Source organism: Carassius gibelio, chromosome A15 (genome assembly GCF_023724105.1).
Source record: "Carassius gibelio isolate Cgi1373 ecotype wild population from Czech Republic chromosome A15, carGib1.2-hapl.c, whole genome shotgun sequence".
Lineage (NCBI taxonomy): Eukaryota > Metazoa > Chordata > Actinopteri > Cypriniformes > Cyprinidae > Carassius > Carassius gibelio.
In genome coordinates this window covers 9,865,930-9,888,826 of record NC_068385.1, presented here as the reverse complement: position 1 = coordinate 9,888,826, position 22,897 = coordinate 9,865,930, and the positions used below count along the sequence as shown (strand labels likewise).

At 35.9% G+C, this 22,897-nt stretch overlaps 1 protein-coding gene across 2 annotated transcripts in view; it reads left to right on the top strand.

Moving 5' to 3' along the window:
* Positions 1 to 22,897, top strand: part of LOC128029150 (RNA-binding protein Nova-1-like) — a 56,988-nt gene that overhangs the window by 5,697 nt on the left and 28,394 nt on the right. Inside the window, exons 2-3 of one of the 2 annotated variants that reach the window (XM_052616732.1) lie at positions 1,472 to 1,534; positions 5,464 to 5,607. In XM_052616732.1, coding sequence (XP_052472692.1) covers positions 1,472 to 1,534; positions 5,464 to 5,607 — 207 coding nt within the window. The remainder of the gene's footprint in view (positions 1 to 1,471; positions 1,535 to 5,463; positions 5,608 to 22,897) is intronic. The other variant, XM_052616733.1, reaches the window with a different exon arrangement.

Sequence of the window (22,897 nt, the reverse complement as noted above, 5' to 3'; positions counted from 1 at the left end):
TGTGTTTTATTCTGAGTGCAGTGTTTATATCGGAAGCCATTTTGGTCAGGCAGTTGCTTGGACAGCCTTGCAGGGAAAGTGGTCCTTTCATCACTCCGCCAAAATTAGGTGTATGTTTGTTGTACTTAAGCACAAATGTTATGCAATCCCAATGATGAATCTGAAATCTAATGTGGTATAAATCTACAATGCAAACAAGAAAGGAGAAAAAAACTGTTTGTAGCTTTATTGCTTTGTGCCTGTTTTTTAAGGCCCACAACATAAGCCCACAGGAACCTTCAATCCTCAAGCTGGTGTTGCTTATTCTGAATCATAGCTCTCTTGGGAGCCTCTAGCAACCAATGATTTGTGTTTACACCCACTGTTTTATTATGAGTAATGCACATTTGGGCTTTTTTTTATTAATTATTCTGATTTCTCAGAGAGTGTGATCCGTGCAGTCATATAGATGTTCACACAAGACAAGGCTTATTAAGATATTAAGTAGGCTGGAGGGAAGAATAACAGCGTATTCCAATTGTTCTTGTTTTGTTCCCGGTGTAGCACAATGGGAGGTACTCATTTCCCTCAAAGGCACTGTTACGGATGTGTGTAGTGTAGTCCACTGATTTTTCTCAGCCAGAGCTTTCTATTGACAAGTGACAGGAAATAGGCTTAGTCCAACTCAAACTTGGGAAGTAGATGTTCCTCGTTTTAGAAAAGAAGAAACTGTGAATCTGTTTGTAAAACTAAACTGATTTTGGTTTACTGTATGCTTATTATAATGGAATATTTAAATATTAAGCTCAGTCAACAGCATTTCTTTTAAAGAAAATTAAATATTAAGGTTATGGTGAAACAAATTTTTAAAAAGCGCTTTAATTGATCTGTTAATTCTTGTGTATTATTTGAGCTGTTCTTGTCATTTTTATTGTCATTTGACTTTAGGTGTTATGTTGTCACTAAGTAGTAAAACCGGATATAACTATAAAAAAGGTTACACTAAAATTGTGTTGACATGCATATTGTTTATGTCTTATGACGGAAACTAGTGAAATGGTGAGTATTTTAATGTTTACAGATTTCTCCCTGTTCAAGTGCCTCACTCAAATTTGCTTTGTTCAAATAATTTGTTTGGGGGACATCAACATTATGCCACAAGTGCTGTCAACTGAGTTTAACTAGTATCGAACCTGGAATAATCTTTTAATTCACAGCAGGTCACTGAATGTATTTTTCAAGAACACTGTCATCAGGCCATGATTGATTTAAAATAATAATGAAAGTATTAGAAACCGAAATCCCGTTACTGTAAACTTCATTATTACTTCATCCTGTATCTTTATCCATGCCGTCAAACATTCACAGGTTTGTTCTTGATTAAAGCAGGGGGTTTTAAGGTAGACTCTTTCATTGTTCTGTACTTCACCTTGTTTTGTTTTTCTATTTGACATTTCCACAAACATTAATTTTCTCATTCACATTCTTTTAGAGAGATGCAACCAACCGGCCATCCATGATCCACCATTTTCATCAGATTTTGTCGGATTTCACGGTAATTTGTTTCATTTTCTGTAAAAATGACATACAGATTTTCTTATCTGCGAGTCAGAGTCTACATTCATCTCTTTGCTGATTGTTTCTTTCTTTTTACTGCAAAGTAAACCAAAGTACAAAGTAAAATGTGTAACCTTTAAAACAGATATTTAATATATAATTAAAATATTTTTATGAAAATATGACGCTCTCAATATAATATCATGTGTCTAATATGATGATAATGTCAGTTATAGCCAGTCTGGACACAGCTTCTTGATCCAATTTTATGACAGACTTTTGTTAGATGCTTTTGAAGAGAGAGTACTTATGTATGCATGATACACATTATTTATGAACCCTGCGCCATATTAATCAAGGTTAAATTTAGACTCATCCAAATCAAAAGGAGGACAGGCTTAGCACTGTGAGAAATCTGGGTCACTGCAGAAAAGCATGTATCTGTAGTGTTCTGTAGACACTGTTTGAACCGCCTGTTTATGATTTAAACAATGGCAGTTTTTAGTATGTGAGTGAAAAAATCAGGAATTGTCATTTAGAGGTGTCTGCGAACCCATTTCTGAGTACATTTATTTATTTCTGTCACAGTAACCTCCATTATTGCCTTGTTGTTTATGCAATTCATTATCTGGTGGCATCTAGTACAACTAGCATGGCTAAATATGAGACTGTACTTGTTTAGTTAGAGATACGCTTCATTACACATCCAGATCAACTGGGATGGCCTGTGATTGTAATGAGATTACCTCTAGAAGACTTAAACGTTGTTAAAATCATCCTACTGTTAGCTCTTTCAAAAAATGAAAACACTGTCAACATTTACTCACTCTCAGGTTATTTCAAATTCAAATTAATTCAAATTTCTGTTAAACATAGAATATATTTTAAATGTTTTTTCGTAGACAAGTAGACACAAAGTTCTTAATTTGTAATTGTGTAGGGCCAAAGTAAACCATGGGGAAACAACAGGGCTCAAATTAAAGTAGATTTTCTAAAGGCAAGTGAGAGAGAATGTTAAATGCCCGGCCGGACAAGAAGCCTGATTAAAATGTCCAATACCAAAAATAACTGAAACTTAGTCACCAAATATTTTTTGCATGGGAATTGTTGTGATTTCATTGCATTCTGTGTAAACGCGACTGATGATGGATTTATGTCATGCCAGATGAGGCTTGCGCAGCCTGTATGAGTGAGAGAGAGAGACTCACACAGAAATCAGAACAAATGAGCGCATAAGCAAACACAGAAAGTTATAGATGCATATTGCAGTAGAAAAAAATAATATTTATAATATATAATATAGGTTAGCAACATTACATGACATTACACGAAAAGATGTTTTCCCGAATATCAACACGAATTGAATGTTACACTTATTTTATACAATAGTAGTTCAATAAGCAAGAAGTTAAAATTAAGTGACTTACATTTTAGACACAATATTGACTGTTTTTGCACGATTTCACAAACAAAAATAGTTCCAATCAAAGACACAACAGAACTATTGTGTGTCTCCTAGCAACACACAGTGGAGTTTGTTACTGAATCAATCCATATGTTTGAACAAATCGAGTGAGTCAATGATTCAGTGGCTCATTCATAAAGACAGTCATTTGACACATTTGCCTCTACCTACTATTGGTTTGGTTTCATATTTAAAAAGTATCATTGCATTTTTCCCAACATTCCTTATTTGTATGTGCAAAAAAAGTATAAAAAAAATACTTTTATAAAATGAATTATGCATTTGCAATTTTGCAGTGTAAATGCATTAATGGCACCTCGGCTTCATCAAATATTCTGTGTCAATACATTTAATGCCACTTCAGATGCAGCTTCTGTGTTTACTTTTTGCAATGGAAAAAGTAACCTGTAATCATTCCAGTGGTGTTATATCTGAAGTCTTCTGAAGCCATACAGTAATTTTGTATGAGAAACAGTCTCAAAATACATTGAAAATGTAAATTATGGCTGAATCATGAAGAATCATTTTGTTGAGTCAGATCTTCTCAATGAATCAGCTCATACACGTCACAAAATCAGACTTGAATTCAGTTCTCGAGTTCAACTCATTGAACCCATGCTCTCAACAGTTACTGGCTCACTGAAGGGGACAGTTGTTAGAGAATTACAAGGTAAATTTCAATCAATTCCCCACACAAAACTGACTGCTCTTACGGTCATCAATCATTTTTTAAGCTTGAAAGCTCCAGTTCGGATTCATTGTAAATAAAAAGACAGATTAGTTCATTATGTTGCTCCTAAACAGAAAAAAAACAGTTGTTAAATGCTATAAAGTGAGTGAATCATTTTTATTTTTAGTTGAACCTTAAAGCAAATCTGCTGTAGTAATACTATCCCTCTCTATGTTTTTTGCTCAAAGCAGTCTGATCTATCACGTCCATCTTGTTAGCAGAACACTAACACTTCTCTTAATTTGGTTCACACATAACTACAGACATGTGTCATTACTTTGTTACCGATGCAGTTAAGTCGGGCCTTCGACCAAAACATTGTCGTCGTTGCCATTGTAAGTCCATTTGTTTTCCCAGCTGCTCTCTGACATTAATAGTCTGTCCAGTAGTCTCTTTCATTTTTACCCAATCATCAGTATTAGCCTGCAAGTGCATGTAGCTCTTAGCCTAGCCATCAGTCTGTCTTGACAAGATAAACTGCTATTTCAGAATAACAATCTAATCTAAAGCGGCCGTCTTCTGGGAGCCGACACAGATTAATTGTGGTGGAATATTAAGCGCATACCCAAGCGGCTCAGACAGAAGGATACAATGTCATGTTAAAGTCACGGTGAAGGGACCATCTACTGTGCTTCTGCTGACCTGGATATGCAGCAGCCAGGTAGAGCCCGACAATAGATGAGGCACTTTACTGCCCTACCGCTGCTCTACTTTCAAGAAAACCTTTGCTGTCCTTTCTCAAGAGGGAAGGGAAATCAGGATGTCTTGTGCTATATTATATGCAGCCTGCTATTCAATTGCTACTTCTATACAATGCAATGTCTAGCTTGCCAGTTACACTGAAACTGAGTCTCATAATAATCTTTTCAAATTCACATTCTCTTGCACTTACTTTGATTGATGAGTTTAACACAATGTCTCATATCTTTTCTACTTACATAACTTGTCCCACTAACCTATGCTAGAATTTTTGTTCTGCTATTGACTATTATCGGCCCTCCTTAACTTAAGCATTAATACTTGTGGTTCAGCGTTAATTACAACTCGTTAAGTCCACTGATCTTATTATAGTGGTCTTGTAATTCTTTGCTGGTCTAGTGTTTCAGCTTGACTTTTATTTATAGCTGCCTTCTCTGATTGCCTCTTAGACAATATGTGCGTTTTCTCCTAAGTCAGGCATTTAAGGCATCTAGCAAGAATGTAAATCTATGCATTGTGCAGCTATATTTTAAATCCACTGCCATTTAAAATTTGGACACACCTCCTCAATCTTCCTATGTATCCTGAACACTTGGCACGGCTTGTTGGCTACTTTACGCTCCCTGCTCAAATGCATCCATTAAAGAATGTAATAAAAATGTTAGTTATTTTAGTAACTTATGCATGTCCACAAAAATTGTTTAATGCATTTAAGTGTAAGTGTAAATGCATAAAACAAATGTAAATGTCAGAAAAGAGAAAAATGTATACATTTATTGCAAATATTTAATAATTACAAGAATAATAATTGTTATTGTAAACCAGATTACAAAAATGCTTAAATCTATTGAAAAAATAGTTTTTACTTAAATAATTCTAAATATTAGATTACAGAAAATGTTTTATTTTTAAAATCTGTTTTGTATATATTTATTATTCATTGTATATATTATTGTACTGTATTTGAAAAAAAAAAAAACTTTGTAAATATACTACAATGTTTGTAAATGTTTTTCTCTTTTTCTGTTTTCAGAGGAAGGCGAATATTTCTTAAAGGTGCTGATTCCAAGCTACGCCGCAGGCTCCATAATTGGCAAGGGTGGTCAGACTATTGTCCAGCTACAGAAAGAAACAGGGGCCACCATCAAGCTGTCCAAATCCAAAGACTTCTACCCGGGTAAGTCTGCGAAATTCCAGAATGCTTTGAAGGGAACCCTCATCAACCTCCTATTGTTTACTGCACCACCATCCAGTCATTAAACAGCACACAAACTTTAAGCACCTGGATTACTTTATAACTTAATTAACCCATGTTATTAGTCTATGCTAATACATTACCAAAGGTACCTCGTTCCCAAAGTCACTGCAACTCGTTCTTAATGAGGATCATATGGGACGCTGTCACCTTTGGGCTTGCGGCCACACCATATGGCCTTCATCAGAGCTCAGCTTGCAAAGAGTGCCAGATCAAGTGGGGACAAAGTGCCAAGAGACTCACATAGGAGCAAGTATGGAGTTCAGAGCTTAAATAAATGCTGAAACCACGTTTGAATGGTTTCCTTTCTAGTAATGTATATATTTAGAGAAAAAAAGAGGCATGTTCTGTATCCGTGTGTGTTGGGATTTTTTCAGATGTTTTTAGGGATGGGTTGACACAGAGGAAACGAGAAGTGGCAGGGGGCTTCTGGACTCTAACTTTAAAGGGCTTTGTACAAATTGCTCATCCTCTCATCGCTAGCACGTCCAACAGGACACCTCTGTCCCATTCCCCTTGGGATGTTGAGCAGCTAGCCATGGCAGATGCCAAATGCATGACACCTCCTATCCACCCCCTTTCATTGGTTTTGGCACTTGAGTGCTCCAAAGTCTAGAGCTTGGGGGTTACGATGGCTACTGAATTAAGGGAGAGGAACGTACAGGAATAATGTTGGAGCTGTGCTAGGTTGTTTCAGTGCTTAATGGGGTGTGGGGGGGGGGTGTTCTTCCTCTCCAGTGAAGGGGGCATCTGTATGGAAATCAACTTGAGCTTTTCCTTGGGTGCGAGTCAAAAGATCCACCTGCTGTGCTCCTCTCACGAACTGTTTAGCTGGTTAGGCGAGAAGTGTCCTGTATATCCTGTATAAATCATATCATATCTCAGAATATATAGTCTGTTATAGAAGCTGAGCCGGCATTTAATTTTGGACAAAGCAGCGCTGGCCAGAGACATCCATTATTTCTGCAGAATGTATTTTATTAGTTGTCTTCGCTCTAAATATAGATTCTGCAGCATTTATTGGGAAACAGCCATATGTTAAGTACACTGTTCCATCTTGATGACGCCACAAGAGACCGTTAGATTGAATGTAGTTTATATGTTGTGGTTTTTATTAGCATGCTAGTAGCATGCAAATTCGTGCAATTTCAGAACATAAACTGGATGTTACAGTTAAGTAGCCACTACTTAAGGATTGTTCACCCAAAAAGGAAAATTCTGTCATCATTTACTCACTCTCATGTTGTTTCCAAACCTGTATGATTTACTTTCCAAGTCAAACTTTCCAAAATATTTTTGTCCATACAAAGAAAGTCAATAGGGCCTAATATTATTTTGGACACCAGTGGTTTAACTGTGTGGAAAAATAAATAAATAAATATATATTTTTTTTTCTTTGTTCTGTGTGTGTGTGTTCAGATTTGAAATGATATGTACAGAATATTTTTTCCCCAGTGAACTTCACCTTTAAATTATGTTAAGTTAAATGTAGTTTATATGTTGCCATTTTTATTAACAAGCACACAAATTGGGGATGTTACAGAATTTTCTTTTTGCATGTGTGTGTGTGTGTGTGTGTGTGTGTGTGTGTGTGTGAACTATCACTTTAAATACTAAAAAACTTCAAATCAAATACTCATGTTCCAGTCATTTGCATGAAAAAACACCACAAAGTCACATTTTAACACACAAGTCTCGCTTGATTTTTCTCACAACATTTTCTGATACAAGTCCAGAGAAGTGCATCATCCTGTTTTCTTTATAATTGGCCAGCACTCTTCCTCTTTGGTTTCCTGAGTGTGTGTATATTCTGACTTTTCCTTGTCCAAATCACTGATCCCCATCCAGCCTCTCTGTCCCTTTCAGCAGAATGTAGCACAGTATTAAAGCTCACTCCTAATCCAGCACCATGATTGCAGTTTTCAGTGTTTAATACCCAGAGAGCCATGCAGCTCTGCCCCCACACATTATCAACATTACTGATTTCTCAGCTGTGTAATCTGCTCAAGACTTAAGCTTTGTGGGCAAAAGATGAAAAGCTGCAATATTACATATCTAGGGGTAGAAATTTATTTCATTTTTTCTCTTTCTCAATGTCTTCAACCTTATTAACAACATAATTCATTTTTATTTGTGATGACCTTTGTGTTGCTTAGTCTAATTCAAGCTTAGTCATCTTGTGTAGCACACTTTTTAAAACTTTAATTATTTATAATTAAATGAATGCATTTTATATTGAAATTAATTTATACTTTTATTAAATGCAATTAGTTGAGTCCTTTTTGACATGTTTATGTAGGACTAAGTTACATCTATATGTGATTTCATAATTATGTACATCTTTATATGTAATTTAACTGTGTTGAATAACATACTATTGTGAAATCAAAATCAAGTACTTCACATGTCCTTTAGTGTGTTAGTCAACACGTCAAATAAGTGTACTTCTTTAAAGCATAGATTGTTAAAACATCAACAAAACATTTGCTTTAAAGTAAATCTTTTAATTTGACATTATTATAAAGGGTAATATTTCCTGAATTAATATTATATTATCTGCAAATACAGTTTTTTTTTTAAATATACCTTTAAGATTTGACGTTTTTCATAAGGGATGGTGTGTTTTAGTATACTTTAGTTTGTTTAAAACACTATTTGGACAGAGTTAACAGTTTACCATGTTAATACCATGGTCTTTGAGCTTTGAAGGACCTTATGCTCATAGTACCATATAAATACCATAACATATATCAAAGTACACTTAACTCACTGTACTGCCACCATAGGATTTTTTTTGTAAGGCAGTGTTAACACTTTTGAGGTTTATAAGTTAGCCTTTATTGCTACTGAATAAGCACACATTAGTAAGGGGTTTGCAAGCAATTATGTGACTTTTGCTGTGTTTTGGATTTGGTCTGTGCTGTGGAAAAGTGTGTCAAAAAAGCTTGAAAGAATCACACTCAAAGAGTGTTATGTTAAGAAGGTGAAGTTGTTTTGTAGAATTCTAGCAGCAATGCCAACTGAAATTGTCTACTGCTAAAATGTCAATATGTCTTAAAGCTTGTGCGTTCAAATTAACCATTCAACACATTTTAGTGCTTGATAATCAGTCTGTTAGTGCTATGTGTAAGTGCTAGCCTAAATGCTAACTGTCGTTAGCATATAAAAACGCTATAGTCAGAGATGGTGAGATAGTCGTCATCTGGTACCCTTAATCCCCGTGGCTTTGTTTTTCTTTTTCAAGCATGTGACGTCATTTTCTGTGGCCGCTAGCCCTCAGTGCTAGTCAGTGCCTGAGACTCACACAGTCAAACCATCTTGTACAAAAGAGCCTTGATTTCCAGAGCGAGTTTGACCAGTCTCATCATAGAGCGATATATAGAGAGATACACTTATCGGGGGGGATGATGGGAGTGATGGCGCAGACAGTGATCTTGAAAATGATGAAGATACTAGAACATCAGAGTACATTTGCGATATAATTAGCATGTTGCCCACTTAGCGTGCTGACGCTTCCAATTAGGTATGACTAGACTTTTTTCAGTGATCGTCAAGAAGATCTTTAGAATGTGATGTCTCTTTCTTTCTGTCTGTCCGTCCTTCTCTTTCTTTCTTTCTTTCTTTCTTTCTCTTTCTTTCTTTCTTTCTTTCTTTCTCTCTTTCTTTCTTTCTTTCTGTCTGTCACCCCCTACACTTATGAAAAGAAGTGTGCTTAATTGTTATAAATATGAATATAATTAACTGTAGTGTTATTTAATATTACATTAAAAGAGTATATATATATATATATATATATATATATATATATATATATATATATATATATATATATATATATATCTGAATCCTAACCATTTTTTTTTCTGAAATGCAATTCTGAAAAGATAAATAACAGGACACAGATTCATAATTTTCATGTATTGATTCATCAATATGTGGTTCTTTTTTTCTGAATTTCAAAAGTTGAACATTTACTTAGATCAAATTTACCTGAGCACTACATCAAACCATGCCATTTAACTACAGATAGTGTAAGAGTTTTAGGTGAACCAGTGGTTAAATATAGCCACATATCTATGAAATTATGCATAGAGAAACTCGAAAGAATGAACTCAGAAACACAAACCTGCGCCACCATCACATAAGCAGCACTCTGGGCACTCTTGTTTTTGTGAGGTGTTCATTTGCTCTGCCACAATACTTTAGGATCGATATTTTCACGTTCTGAAGGCTTCAAGTGCCAGTAAAACCAAGTAAAAATGCATATGCTTTTCTAAACAGCTGTAATTTTCACTGCATTGCATGTAGGAGTTCTGCATGCGCAGTGTGAAACACAGGACGCTATAACAGGAAGAAGCTCCAGCGTATCAACTACCAAAGTCATCTCTGTTTATCGAGCTTGGCATGAATGTATTTGAGAGTAACTGGGGTAAAACCTTAAGCTTCTTCTGTGTTTTTTCGCGGCGCTCGCCGCTGTTTTTTACTATCTTGAGAATTCAGAGATCGACGAGACTTTCCTGACCTGAATAATTTGTCACACTACGCATGCCTGAAATGCGATTGAAAATTTGACGTTATTAACAACAAACAACTAATTAACATCGTTAACACGATATTTTTGACAGCCCTAATATATATATATATATATATATATATATATATATATATATATATATATATATATATTTAAGATTGTATTAAATTGCGACTTCATCATATCATGTGTAGTTACATATATATTTAAATACGTGACATGATTTAAGTATATTATAGTTTATCATAAATGCTTGTCTGTACATTCACCAATACTCTTTACCAATAGAAGTCATTCTGAAATTACATATAAAGATGCACTGTAAGCCTGTATGTCAAAACACACTCTTAAATTAAGCTAACTGCATTTAATATAAATTTAAGTGATAACTCATTTTCATATACTTGAAAATAACACAGTTAAGTGTCTGAAAGCATTACATTCTTGTCTCACTTAAGTATATTGTTTTAAAGTATAGTATTTCTGTAATAAATACTAAAAATGCTGAAATATCTTCCTGCTTTACCCCCTCTCTTTTTTACCTCTTTCCTCTGGGGTGTTGTACTTTTACTTCTTTAATGGGTGGCTTTTCATCTGATGTACTGTAATAGAAAGCCTCAGAGGGACCTGCCATTAATAGAACACTGCAAATTTATTCCAGGGATCAATTTTTACATCATGGGAGTGGTGCCTTGTCCTTTACTCCAGCCCTCCCCCTTGTCCAACCACCATTTCCAGTGCATCTCTTTGAGGCCTCAGCACAAATAGTATTGATCAGTCATGCCACTGCAAAGAGACAGCACAAAGGATAAAAATCACCATGCGTACTGATGAGAATAGCAGGTGCATTCCCCTTGAATTTGAAAAGCCAACCTCTTTCCACCCAGGAAATCCACTGACTAAATCACTTTGATAATTACACCTCAATTCAGTAGTGTTGGGAGGGGATGTGGGTAACGAAATGTTAAATTCAGTCTTTCACTTACCCGGCTCAGAAACACTGAGGCTTATCTACGTTAATTATCTACACAGAGGCAGACCTACATTAAAGGACCTACATCAAAAATGAAAACTGTCATGTACTTACCCTCATGTCATTCCAAACCTAAATACCTTTCTTTATTCTGGAAAACACAAAAGAAGATGTATTGAGGAATATCCGGGTGTTCTTTCACTGTATGAACACTGAGAACTTTTTTTTTCTTTTTTTTTTTCCAAAGAAGAAGGTCAGTTTTAATATGTGGCCCAATATTTGTCATTATTTAATTATTGCATTGCCTGTAAAATATTTTTTTGGCAGTGCAAACAAGACACACATTCTCTATCTTCATTAGTTTACAAGAATAAAAGTAACTAAAGTATAAATATTTTTTTCAAGTTTGAGTTATTCTTAAATTATCTCTAATTTTATAAATATTATGTCAGATTAAATATTAATCTAATTGCAGGAATTGTTATGACAGTGTTTTTTTTTTTAAATAGCATGATATATTTCTGCTTTATATTGGCAGTGGCCACTCTTGCGCTCTGAGATATCAACATTGGCCATTAATAAAATTAATATTGAACAATCAGTACTGATATGGTCTCATGGGTTGAGTAAGGGTGAGTAAATGATAATTTAAGATTTTTTTTCCCCGAAAACTATTCCTTTAATCTGCCTCTTTTTCAGAATTAAAAAAAAATCTGCTGAATTGACTTAATCTTTGTTTAAACTGTGTAATAATCATCAAATCATTCAGAATATTAAATATGCACACTCAAGTAGCAGATGTATGGAGCTGTGTGAACATCGTCTGTTTCAGTTCCATTAAAATCATGCAGCATCAATTCAGTCCGAGGCTAGTATTTCACACACAATAGTGCTTGCTGTAGTGGACAAACATGCAATACGTTGTGATTGTTTTTAATAGTTTCACATGGAAACGGTGAAAAACAAGTGAAATGACGTCAGCCATGAGAACTGTGGCCAGTTATGAGATAACGGTAAACCATTTTGTAGATCTGAGAGCCTTTAATCCAGCATTCCCGTAGGTCTGAGCGGCGTTCCCTGTTTGTCATCCCTCAGACTCTGCATCATTAGTCCAGGCACCGAGTGGGCGAGAGCTTATGGGCACAGAGCTTAGGACCTCAATAACTGTCCCATGCTTGGGTGATGTAGGGAATAGTGGATTCGGACAAGGAGGATCTTGGATTTGAGAGCTAAAATTATCCCTCCAAAGGTTTGACGCGTCCGTAAGTTTTTCCTGTGGTCTATATAATTACCTCTGACACTGAGCTTACCAGCTGACACTCTTGTCATCGCCCATATTAGACTCTGAGTTATGTGTGTTTGAGTCTTTGACTGGGTATATCAAGGGATTGGAGATATGTGTGACGGTGCAGTTCTGTCTGATCCCTCGGAAACACAGGGACAAAAAGATGCAGACGTGGAAAGAAGTTGAGAGGGGAATGACACAGTGAAGGGGGAGGAGTGATTGAATCTCCAGTTGTTTAAATGCTCAATGATGTGTCTTAACTGTGTAGGACAAAGATGAGTGGTGGACCACTTTTAATGACAATAGGAGATTTTGACATAGTTGAGGGCACAACTCCTCAAGTGTGGGGGGAGGTGCTGGCGCGCAGGCTGGTCTCCCATCTGCCTGATGAGGTGTTGGTGTGTGTGTGTTGGTGTGTATGTGTGTGTCTGTGTGTGGTGATGGAGAGACAAAAAACAAGAGTGAAAGAAATAGGAAAACAGCAAAAGTGAGAGTGCAAATGAATAGGCAAATGTTTAAATTTATAGTTTACTGCATTAAATAAATTACGTTGTAAAATGTAATATTAATTTTTTTATTTAATATATTTTATAATCAAAAGTTTACCTGATATACACAGACATACATAAAATTGTATATGTATTTATACACTAACGTTATATATTATACTTATCTAATAAATATATATAAAAAAACAATATGTGTGTGTAACAGGGGCGATTCTAGGATTTTCATTTTAGGGGGGCTCAGCCCCCAATAAGGGTATGATTTAAAAAATATTATTTGACTATTAGGGTAGGGTTGTATACTACTAATTTTATTGCAATCCACTATTCCATTGTATTCCCTGTATTTCATATTTGGGAGTAGTAGTACTGACTGAGCCATATACAACACTGTAAAAAAAACTAATAATTTTTTTTAGATGTGACCAGTCACTGGAAAATTTTGAGTTGTCAATGTAGATTATTATTTTTTTTTTTACAATAAAGACTTCCTGATTCATTATTAGGACATTCATGTTTATCCTTTGATGATACCACAGCTTTTTCTTATGAAATGTACGTGGAAATTGGCAGACAATTTAAACATAAGGGTTCAATGACTGCAATGAATCTTGGGAACACAGTGATATTGTGTGTGTGAGGCTGTCTGTTCTGTTCTCACCTATATTTATATATCAGCATTTTATCAGCCATTGACCAGCCAGCTCTTAAGATATCAGTCACTAAAAACCCCATATCAATTAACTACCAGTAATAATGCTGTTATATAAATGGTTATCAATCATAGTGAACAGCAGAGGTCTGTAACTCATAGTAGTGATAGTAGTTGTATCGAACGAGTCCTGTTTCTTATAAAACTGCATCCTGGGTGTCAGTGGGAGTCCTGACGTGTTACATAAGTGGGCCTGTCTCTGTGCTTTTGTCTGAGTCTGTCAGTGGAGTAGAGATGATGAATGTGTCAGTGGGAGACAGCCATCCTCATCTCTCGCTGCGTTCACTCTGTCATCTGCTGCACATTTTATGATGAGCTCATCAGTAAAACCCACTCCCCACGCTCTAAGCTAAGCACTTCAGGCCTTGACAGATTTTATTTATATGCGTGGATATTTACATACTTTTGGCGGGAGAAGCTTACGTGCAACTTTTGTCAAAAGTGAGTCACTTGGGATAAAATCACTTGCTAAATGTACACATGTAACAATAAATATATATATATATATATATATATATATATATATATATATATATATATATATATATATATATATATATATATATATATATATGTATATATATACTGATTTGAATAAGTGGATAATCTTTTGTTATTGTAAAAGCTTGATAAACCATAAATTATCTAAAAATCAGTCTATGTGCAACGCGACTTGTAGCTGTGCGGAAGGTGCACAGGATCTATCCCATGAAGGTGGTACCTCTCCTGGGGTTTGCTGCAGAACTGACAGGGGCGACACCCCCACCATCCCCCTTTGTCACAGACACACCCTCCTCCCCATGGTTTCTCACTCCCCCCTTTGAGACAAAGCATGCTTTGTTAGTCTCTACACTCGGTTGCCGCAGAGATGGGAATTAAAGTGACGGCTCCAGAGGGAAGAGGTTCCCCTCTACCATCATCATTATAGCCATCTTTCTCTGTTTCTACATCAAGCAGGTAGACAGGCGACAAAGATGTCTCTCGCTTCTGTGCCAACGTCTGCCTCTGGGCTTGGGGTAAGACAGATGCGTTGTATGAGAAAGAGGGTGTCAGTCGCAGTAAGGATGGATACTCTCACAGTCTGGCCATGTGGAGAGGCCACAGATTCCCACATCCAATCGCATAGCGGCAGGGCCTCCATTTTGATGTTCCCACGAAGGGAAAAAGTAGTGGCAGGTGTCCATCTGCTCTCACTGACCATTTAAAATATAATGTAAGCAACAATCTTACTGATAAAATATAAAAAAATATATTTTTTTAAAATTAATATTACATTATTTAAAATATATATTTATTTTTGTTACTTTTATATAAAAATGATTTAAATATTTTTTCATTGTTAATCTGTTGTAGAATTTAGATATTTATATAAAAAACAATTTAGTAAATGTTATGTAAAATATATTTTACAATAAAAAATTAATCAATTAAGGTGCTTGTTTTATTTATATATATATATAATTTCGATGTCAACTTTTTTATTTTTATGTTGTGGTATTAGGATATTTTTTCAAATAAAATAACATTTATTAAAATTGTTTATGTAATTTTATCTAAAATATATACTGTATATTAAAAAGCATTTTTTTGCTTTAAATGTACTTAAAAAAATAGTACAATTAACAAGGTTCTTGTTGGATTTCTAAACTAAACGGATACAGATACAGATCTCAAAACTGACAATAAAACAATTACTATTGATTTAATTTAAAAATATACCATTATCATTTTGAGTAACACAATTAATATTTTTTTATTCGGATCCTTATCCCTCAGAATAATTATACAGAAGTAAACTTTAATTAAACATCTCCATGTTAATCAAACCATTTGATCACAGGCCTCCAGCACATTTCTATAATCACAGATTCACCCCAGTAACACCTGGCTTGCTGTGGCATTCCCTCCTGTTGCATAATGAGGTTATAAGTGCAAAATCATTTAATGCCTGTGTTCTGCACTGGGGCAATTTAGCATTGGCACTGAAACATTTGAAGCTTAAATAAGAAAAGCCTCTTGCATAAGATTAGGACAATGGAAATCTGCATTATGTAGAAGAGGGGGGCACCTTTCCTCTAAAACAGAAGGTGGTGAGGAATGACAAAGAAGAGAATTGAGTGTTGTTGGTGGGTTTCTTTTTGGTGCAGATCCAGCCTCCTTGCAGAGGGGACAAAGCTCCCCCTCTGTGCCTCAACAGAGCCTCTAAAGGCAACGAGTTCCGCAGCTGCCTCCCGCTCCACCCATTTGCCTCCCAAAATCTCTAATCCTCACTGAATGACCCCCGAACTATCTTTCCCTCTCTCTTATGCCACCTTGAGCTCACCAGACTAGTGATTCATTTCTCATTCATCCCCCGTCAGCTGTCGAAACGTTCCCTTCAACACACCGGCTGTATGCTCGTATTAATTGCAACAGATCGGCCATGGATAATTATCTTTGACCCCTTTAGCCTTGTAGGAGTAGCGTGTGTCATTGCATCAACTATGGGTTAGAGAGCATACATCTGAGAACTTGAATGCAGATATCCAAATGTAAGACCGCTATTTGATATGTATGCGTATGCGGAGATGGAGTCTTATACAGTCTGTTTGATCATCTTTTGGCACTGGAGCATATAGGTTGGCTGAGCTGTTTGTGGGTCAGCTTTGGAGCTGGAGAGAACAGTTGTTCCTCAAGGGGACCTCCTGAGATGGTCATGCGACCATGGACTTGTAGATTTATGTAGCGTGAGGACTGCGAGGGGTGCAGCCCATTGACCGTAACCAATTGTCTCCATCACTTTGACTTGGTATCTTTTGTTGTTGCTGAAGATTCATCTGTACCTTTATTTTTTGCTATCAACAAAGAAAACATAAAAATAATATATAATACTATAATAAAAGTAAATAATGTACAGTTTTGAAATACATTATATATATATATATATATATATATATATATATATATATATATATATATAGTGTTTTTTTAGTGAGATACTATTGTAGTCTTTTCTAATATTTTGAATAAGATTGTATATTGCTTTCACTTTAATTTTATTAAAGGTTAGTAATTCTGTAATTCAGTAATTTTTGTGTTTCTGTAATTTTTTAAGGTTTGGTTGTTTTAAATTGCTGTATATTTTTTTATTATTATTATTATTTTATTTTATTTTTTCAGTTTTTGTATGATTTATTTTAGTCAAGTGGCCTTATAAACCAGCTGAAAGAAGTTTTTTTAATTTAATTTAATTTCAGTGAACATTTATTTATTAAATATAAAATATAGTGAATATATACATTATATAAGATTGTTGTTATTATATACGTAAAATATTTGTTTATATATTTTATTGCACTTCCATTGCATTTCAACATACAGTATTTCATTTAAAACATTTTTAATGGCTTTCATTTTAGTTTTAATTAACTAAAATATCTGATTTAAATATTTAAGATTATTGTGTGTATATACATTATTTTATAAAAGACAAAAAGCAAATGTATGAGTGATGGCATATTAATACCATAGTATATGAATTTGGCATTGCCACTGCACTCTTGTGTAAAGTAAAAAAAAAAACGTTTGGCATGTCTTTGTTTTTGGAACCTCTTTTTAGAAATTCTAAAGCTAATATCTTGACACCTCTGTGATAGTAATTTCTGGCCTAGAGTCAAGTGAAACAAAGATGCAGATTATAGTTTACTGCTGTTGTTGCAGCCAAGCTGTATGATGTTGCCATTTCAGTCACATGAAACCTTCGACCGCAGACACAAAGAAGATTGCTAATTGCTATTTTGCTGATTGCTAATTGCTATTTGCTTCTCAGCTATCGCCAAAGCCAAATGCTCCCCAAAACGTTTAGTTGATGCACCACTTGGGCTTTCTCATAAAAGATCAAGCAAATAAGTGAGAACAAAACACCTCAAAAAGATTGATCTTTCAGTCATTCCTGTTTGTCTTTAACTACTGAGCTCTCAGTTTTCATGCTAAAATCTGAAGCGGAAAGAGGAAGATCAACACGTGCACTGAAGACTTCACAATCAGTGCTTTCAACCTTCGTACGCACTGTTTCACCTCCCTTGCTCACGCTGGGCAGGTGCAGGCAGAGGGAGCAGCATTTCAGAGCCTTCTTTTGTTAGCACTTTACTGCACAGGGGTTGGCTGGCCAGTGCCGTGAGCTCCATGCCAAATTTCAGGAAGGGGGATGAAAGCCAAGTGGATTGTGAGGACACCCACACCCTTTAACCGTAGAAACAAGTGTAATGCTTCTCTGTTCCTAACGGGGAGCTTCTTCATTTGGAGTGGCATTTGCTAACTCCTGAAACTCCCTCTGCAGAGCTGGATAATAGCTCTGGTTACGTGTGCATTTTGGCAGCTGCAGCAAAATGAAACTTCTTCTTACCTAAGGCGGCCTAAAGGGGCTTTGGAGCTGAATCCTAATTGTACAGCAAGTCATGCGACTCCATAGAGCTGCACAAACTGATTTCTGTAGTAATGACCTGAGGCAGTGTCATGATTGTCCCTGTGCAGAAGGCTTGTGCATTGTTCAGAATTAAACATTTTTTTTTACTTTAATTCTTAAATACTTCCTAAATTTGAATTGAATTTAAATTGAGATCGCAAACAGGATGCAGAATTGCAATTTAAATTTGAATGTAAGGTAGATTTAAGTAGTAGATTTAAAAAATGTTTTACTGAAATGTAAAGAAATATATTTAAGGTAGAAAAGCAAAATTATACAATTGCAATATTGCAGTGTTGTAAATAAATGGCAGAAGACTGTAATGGTTGGATTCCAGAAATAAAAATCCGGAGGTAATTCCTCCATGGGGAAATAGATTTTTTAACAATAATTTGTAAACCGTTAAAGACAGACCTATGTGAGCTAGTTTGTTAATCGATGATAGATGTCCCCCATTATTTCAACTTATTTTTTAAATTCATAATTCACCTCGTAGCTGATCTCGTAGCTGATTTATGTCTTAAAAATCTGTAATGAAGATTTGGGATCCCTATAAATCCTTATGGGATTTTTTTTTAATGGAAAACATACTTTTGTAACCCATGCTGCTGAAAAAGTGGGCGGGCATTTTTGCACTCTAATCATTCAATTTCCTTTTCCTGCTATTCCGGTTCAAATTTCAGTTCAACTTCCTGTGGGGTGTGGCCAATGCAATTCATATCCACACTCATGAACTGAAGAGTAGCCAGTTCTTCAATTCAACCCAACTGACTTCTGAGAAGTGACGTGGCTGTTACCCAATCACAGTTTTTGGACCGCCAGCTCTGCATTACAACAAACGCATTCTCTCTGCACATCTGCACATGCACTTGCACCTCCATTCATATATTGGCAATTGCAAGTGTATGTTCATTTCAAACACTTGGTTTTTCAGCGTCCCTGTCAGTATATTATCATGGTGCTCAGAGCCTTCGAAGGCAATGGGGGCGTCTCATTTTCAGGTTGACTTCTTCAGCCTTGCTTGGCTCCTCAACCCCATTGCCTCACTCGAATTCCAGCTGTATGAAATGGGGAACAGATTGTGTGCATGATGTAAAGCGGCAGGCATTCTACCGTTGCTATGGATAAGGTCATCTGTTGAGTAAACTTTGGGCAGATTAATACACATTATGAAAAGTAGAAAACCGAACATAAAAAAAAAAAAAAAACTCTTCTGGTGGTCTCTTCGAACAGCCGAAAAATAAGAAGTTAGTGTTAAAGGGTTGCGATAAGGAGTGGGCTGGAGACTGAAACTTGGATCAAGGTTTGGAGACACTGAAAACTCTGATAAAGAACGAGAGCAGAAAGCTGGCTCTGGATCTTCAGGCATGGGCGCATCAATGGGCTCGGAGGAGATGACTCACAGGCCAGAGGAGGACGCCCAGACCAAAGAGGACTCTTAGCAATTAGCGGTGCATGGACATGACAGTGTTGGAGGAAAGTGGCCGCAGGTTTGGATGGTCTTGTTGTACGTTGTTTGGAGCAGCCATGCCAGCTGACTCAATCTGCCTATCGTTCAGGCGGGCAGTGTTTAGACATCTTTGATGGACAGCAGGCAAGCGGAGACAGGTGTGTGTTGGGCTCCGAGCACTTGTGTGGAACCCAATCCCTCCGTGGGGAGATGCGCTCAAGGAATTGAGGACACTGAGTATGTGGACGGGAAAAGCATTTAGATGTAGATTTAGGAAGGAAAAGTTTTAAGGGTTGCAAACAGGCTAGGCTAGCATTCTGATGTTGTGGCAAAAATGGCGCGTTTTCCACATTTGCTCAGTATCATTGTACTCGTTTAGCTTTTCTAATATGATTTTTCATTTTTTGATAATGTAAACACAATCTTCCACTCTCATTAGTTTGCAGTTAATGGCGAGCAAAATGTGCTTAGGTTGCTAGTGCAAGCCCAAGTGTTTTTTCTGAGATACTCAGAATTCAGCTCGTTTTGCAGATTGAGCTCTCTGTGTTTAGTTCTCTCATATTTTAAGGGACAGTGTTCATTTTCCAAGTTAAAGGACAGTTGAAGGCTAGCTAGCTTGTTTTACTCAAGCTGAAACCATTCAAACTGAAACATAAATAAAACTATGTTATGCAGGCATGTGATTTTTGTATTTATATGCATTTTCTGACACACACACACACACAATAAATAACTCATGTGAACTGTGTAAATCAGAGGGGGAGAATATTTCACCAAATCAACAGATCTGTGATTTAATGCTTGAATGCAAGAAAATTAAGAAAATATCTTAATTTATAAAATCTTAAAACAAGTATTGTAATTTTGAAGTCTTGATCTGCAAAATTATTAAATAAATACTTTTTTATTTTACATTATTGCAGTAATAATAGATTTCTGTATTGATTTGTTTAATTTTTATCTAGCTAATTATAATAATCGTAACAAAGATAATAATAATAGCAGTTATTGTGTATTTTTGTATAACAGGTTTTTCTTTATTTTTTTGTCCTTATATGATCACATTTAGGATTATGGGAACACTGTAAATTTGAAATATTTTAATGGCACAAAAATCCTTAAGTAGACAAAACAGAGGTATTGACAGAAATTTACCAAATGGCTTGAGAGTTTCGCTTTTGTTATGGGGCAAACTGGAAATGTGATGATTGTGACAACTTCTCCATCATCTTGCTCAGTTTTCTCCTTTCTACAGCTTCATTATTCTTGCTAAAAGTAGGAAGTACAAAAGGAGGCAGAGAAGGGATCCCAAATGGGTCGTCCGTTCACAACATACTGAATTATGGTGGCCACTGTATTACTCTGTTCTCTATAGCCTAATGTAGATGACCATCAGTCACTGTTTGAATCAGTTGTGCAAGCCCGGAATTCACACCAGCTCTGGTTACCTCACCGGCCTTTGGAGACTGCAGATGCACGCTGGGATATGGTGGTGGACAAGTCATTATGTGTGTGTTCGAATATGATAGAATTCCTGCTCTTGTATCTTAATTCAAGCATGCTTAGAAATTAATTGATACATGTTGAATAATGAAGGTGGTTTTTGTGTAGGTGTGTGACGAGCAAACATTTCAGAACATGTGTGTATTACTGCATGTGCATGTGGCCGCATGGGTCAGACATTATACTCGGGTTAGTGTGCGTTCAGTATAACAAACCGTCGTGCATGCGTTGGATCTTCTTGTATTTGGCTGAGCAGTTGTTTGGTTGCTTGCTACAGCAAGTAAGCTGGAACAATGTGCTAACTAAACATCCACAGGAACCTCTTGAGGATAGATGGTTTCGATAAATCTTCACAAACACAGATGCAGTGGATTTGCAATGGAGTCTCAGTCCCAGTGTTAAATGCACACGACTAGAAACAATTAAAAATATACATAATCTTTCACAAGTGTGGGGATCTGTCTGAAACCGTAGTCTGTAACACTTGAAATCATTTCAGCGCTAAATTCATTGGCTTTAAAGCAGGGTCTCCTCTAACAAGGAGCAAACACTGAAGCATCTATGGATTTTACACCTTCTCCCCCTTCCCCTGCAAGGCAAAGGCAACGTTTCTGTGTAAGCGTCAGCAGTCGTAAATCAGGGGACTCTAACTCTTTTGAAAGCCATAACTCATACAGCTATCGATGGTGCAACGCCAAAGTCGTGAATGTCAACTGAAATGCTGCTCAGACTAGTTTGTTTTACTTTCATTTTGTGTGTTTGAGTTCACATTGAGAGAACTGTCTGTCAGAATGTGATGCGTTCGTCCAGAAATAACATCACATTCTTATTTGACTTTCTTGTATGCAGCAGATTTATGACAGTAAATAGCTGGTTGTGATCTGCGGGGCTTATGTTTGTGAAATGTGAGTTTAAGAAGCGAGTCACATAGGATTACATATTCAGATGTGTCTTTTGAAACATTCCATTTTGGCAGTTGTGTCCCTTTCTTTTTTCGGTCCCTTGAGATTAACCATCTCCAAATGTAGTTCCCTCTTCAGAAATCTGCATAACACACCCGTGGAGTTGGCCATGGTTGCCTCTTGAGTCATTTCCTCATCAACACTGAGTCAGTGCCTAAACTCATGGACCCTGCTTTTTTATTCATTTCATATGTGAAATGTAAGAAATATATGTATGCTGTCACTCGGTTACTTGAACTATTACATGAAATGGCAAGAAAATGATCGAAATTAGCACACATCTGCAGAGAAAAGTAAAAAAAAAAATAATAATTTACATTTTAAGACATTGCAAATTTTGGGTGTTCAAAAGTTTGGGTTCTGACTTTAACATTATGAATTTCTATTCATCAAACGATACTGAAAATGTATCAGTTTCCACAAAAATATCAAGGAGCACAGCTGTTTTCAACACTGATAATAATAATAACTATTAGAATGATTTCAGAAGGATCATGTGACCATGAAGGCTTTGCATCAGGAATAAATGTAATTTTAAAATGTTACTTTACGTTACGTTACATTATTTTAAATTGCATATTATTTCACAATATCGCTGTTTTTACTTTATTTTTGATCCAAAAAGTGCTTTTCAAAAACATTAAAAAAAGACACACCAAATTCGAACTTTTGAACAGTAGTGTAGGTGGACTGCACATTTTAACAAACAGTAATATCACACATTATTTTTCATATTAAATTGATTTTTTAAAGGATTTTTTTTTTTTTTTAACAGTTGTGCCACATGTATTGTTTTTCAGCATCTTGCATCATGAGCACCACTTTGCAAAACGTGTCTTGTAA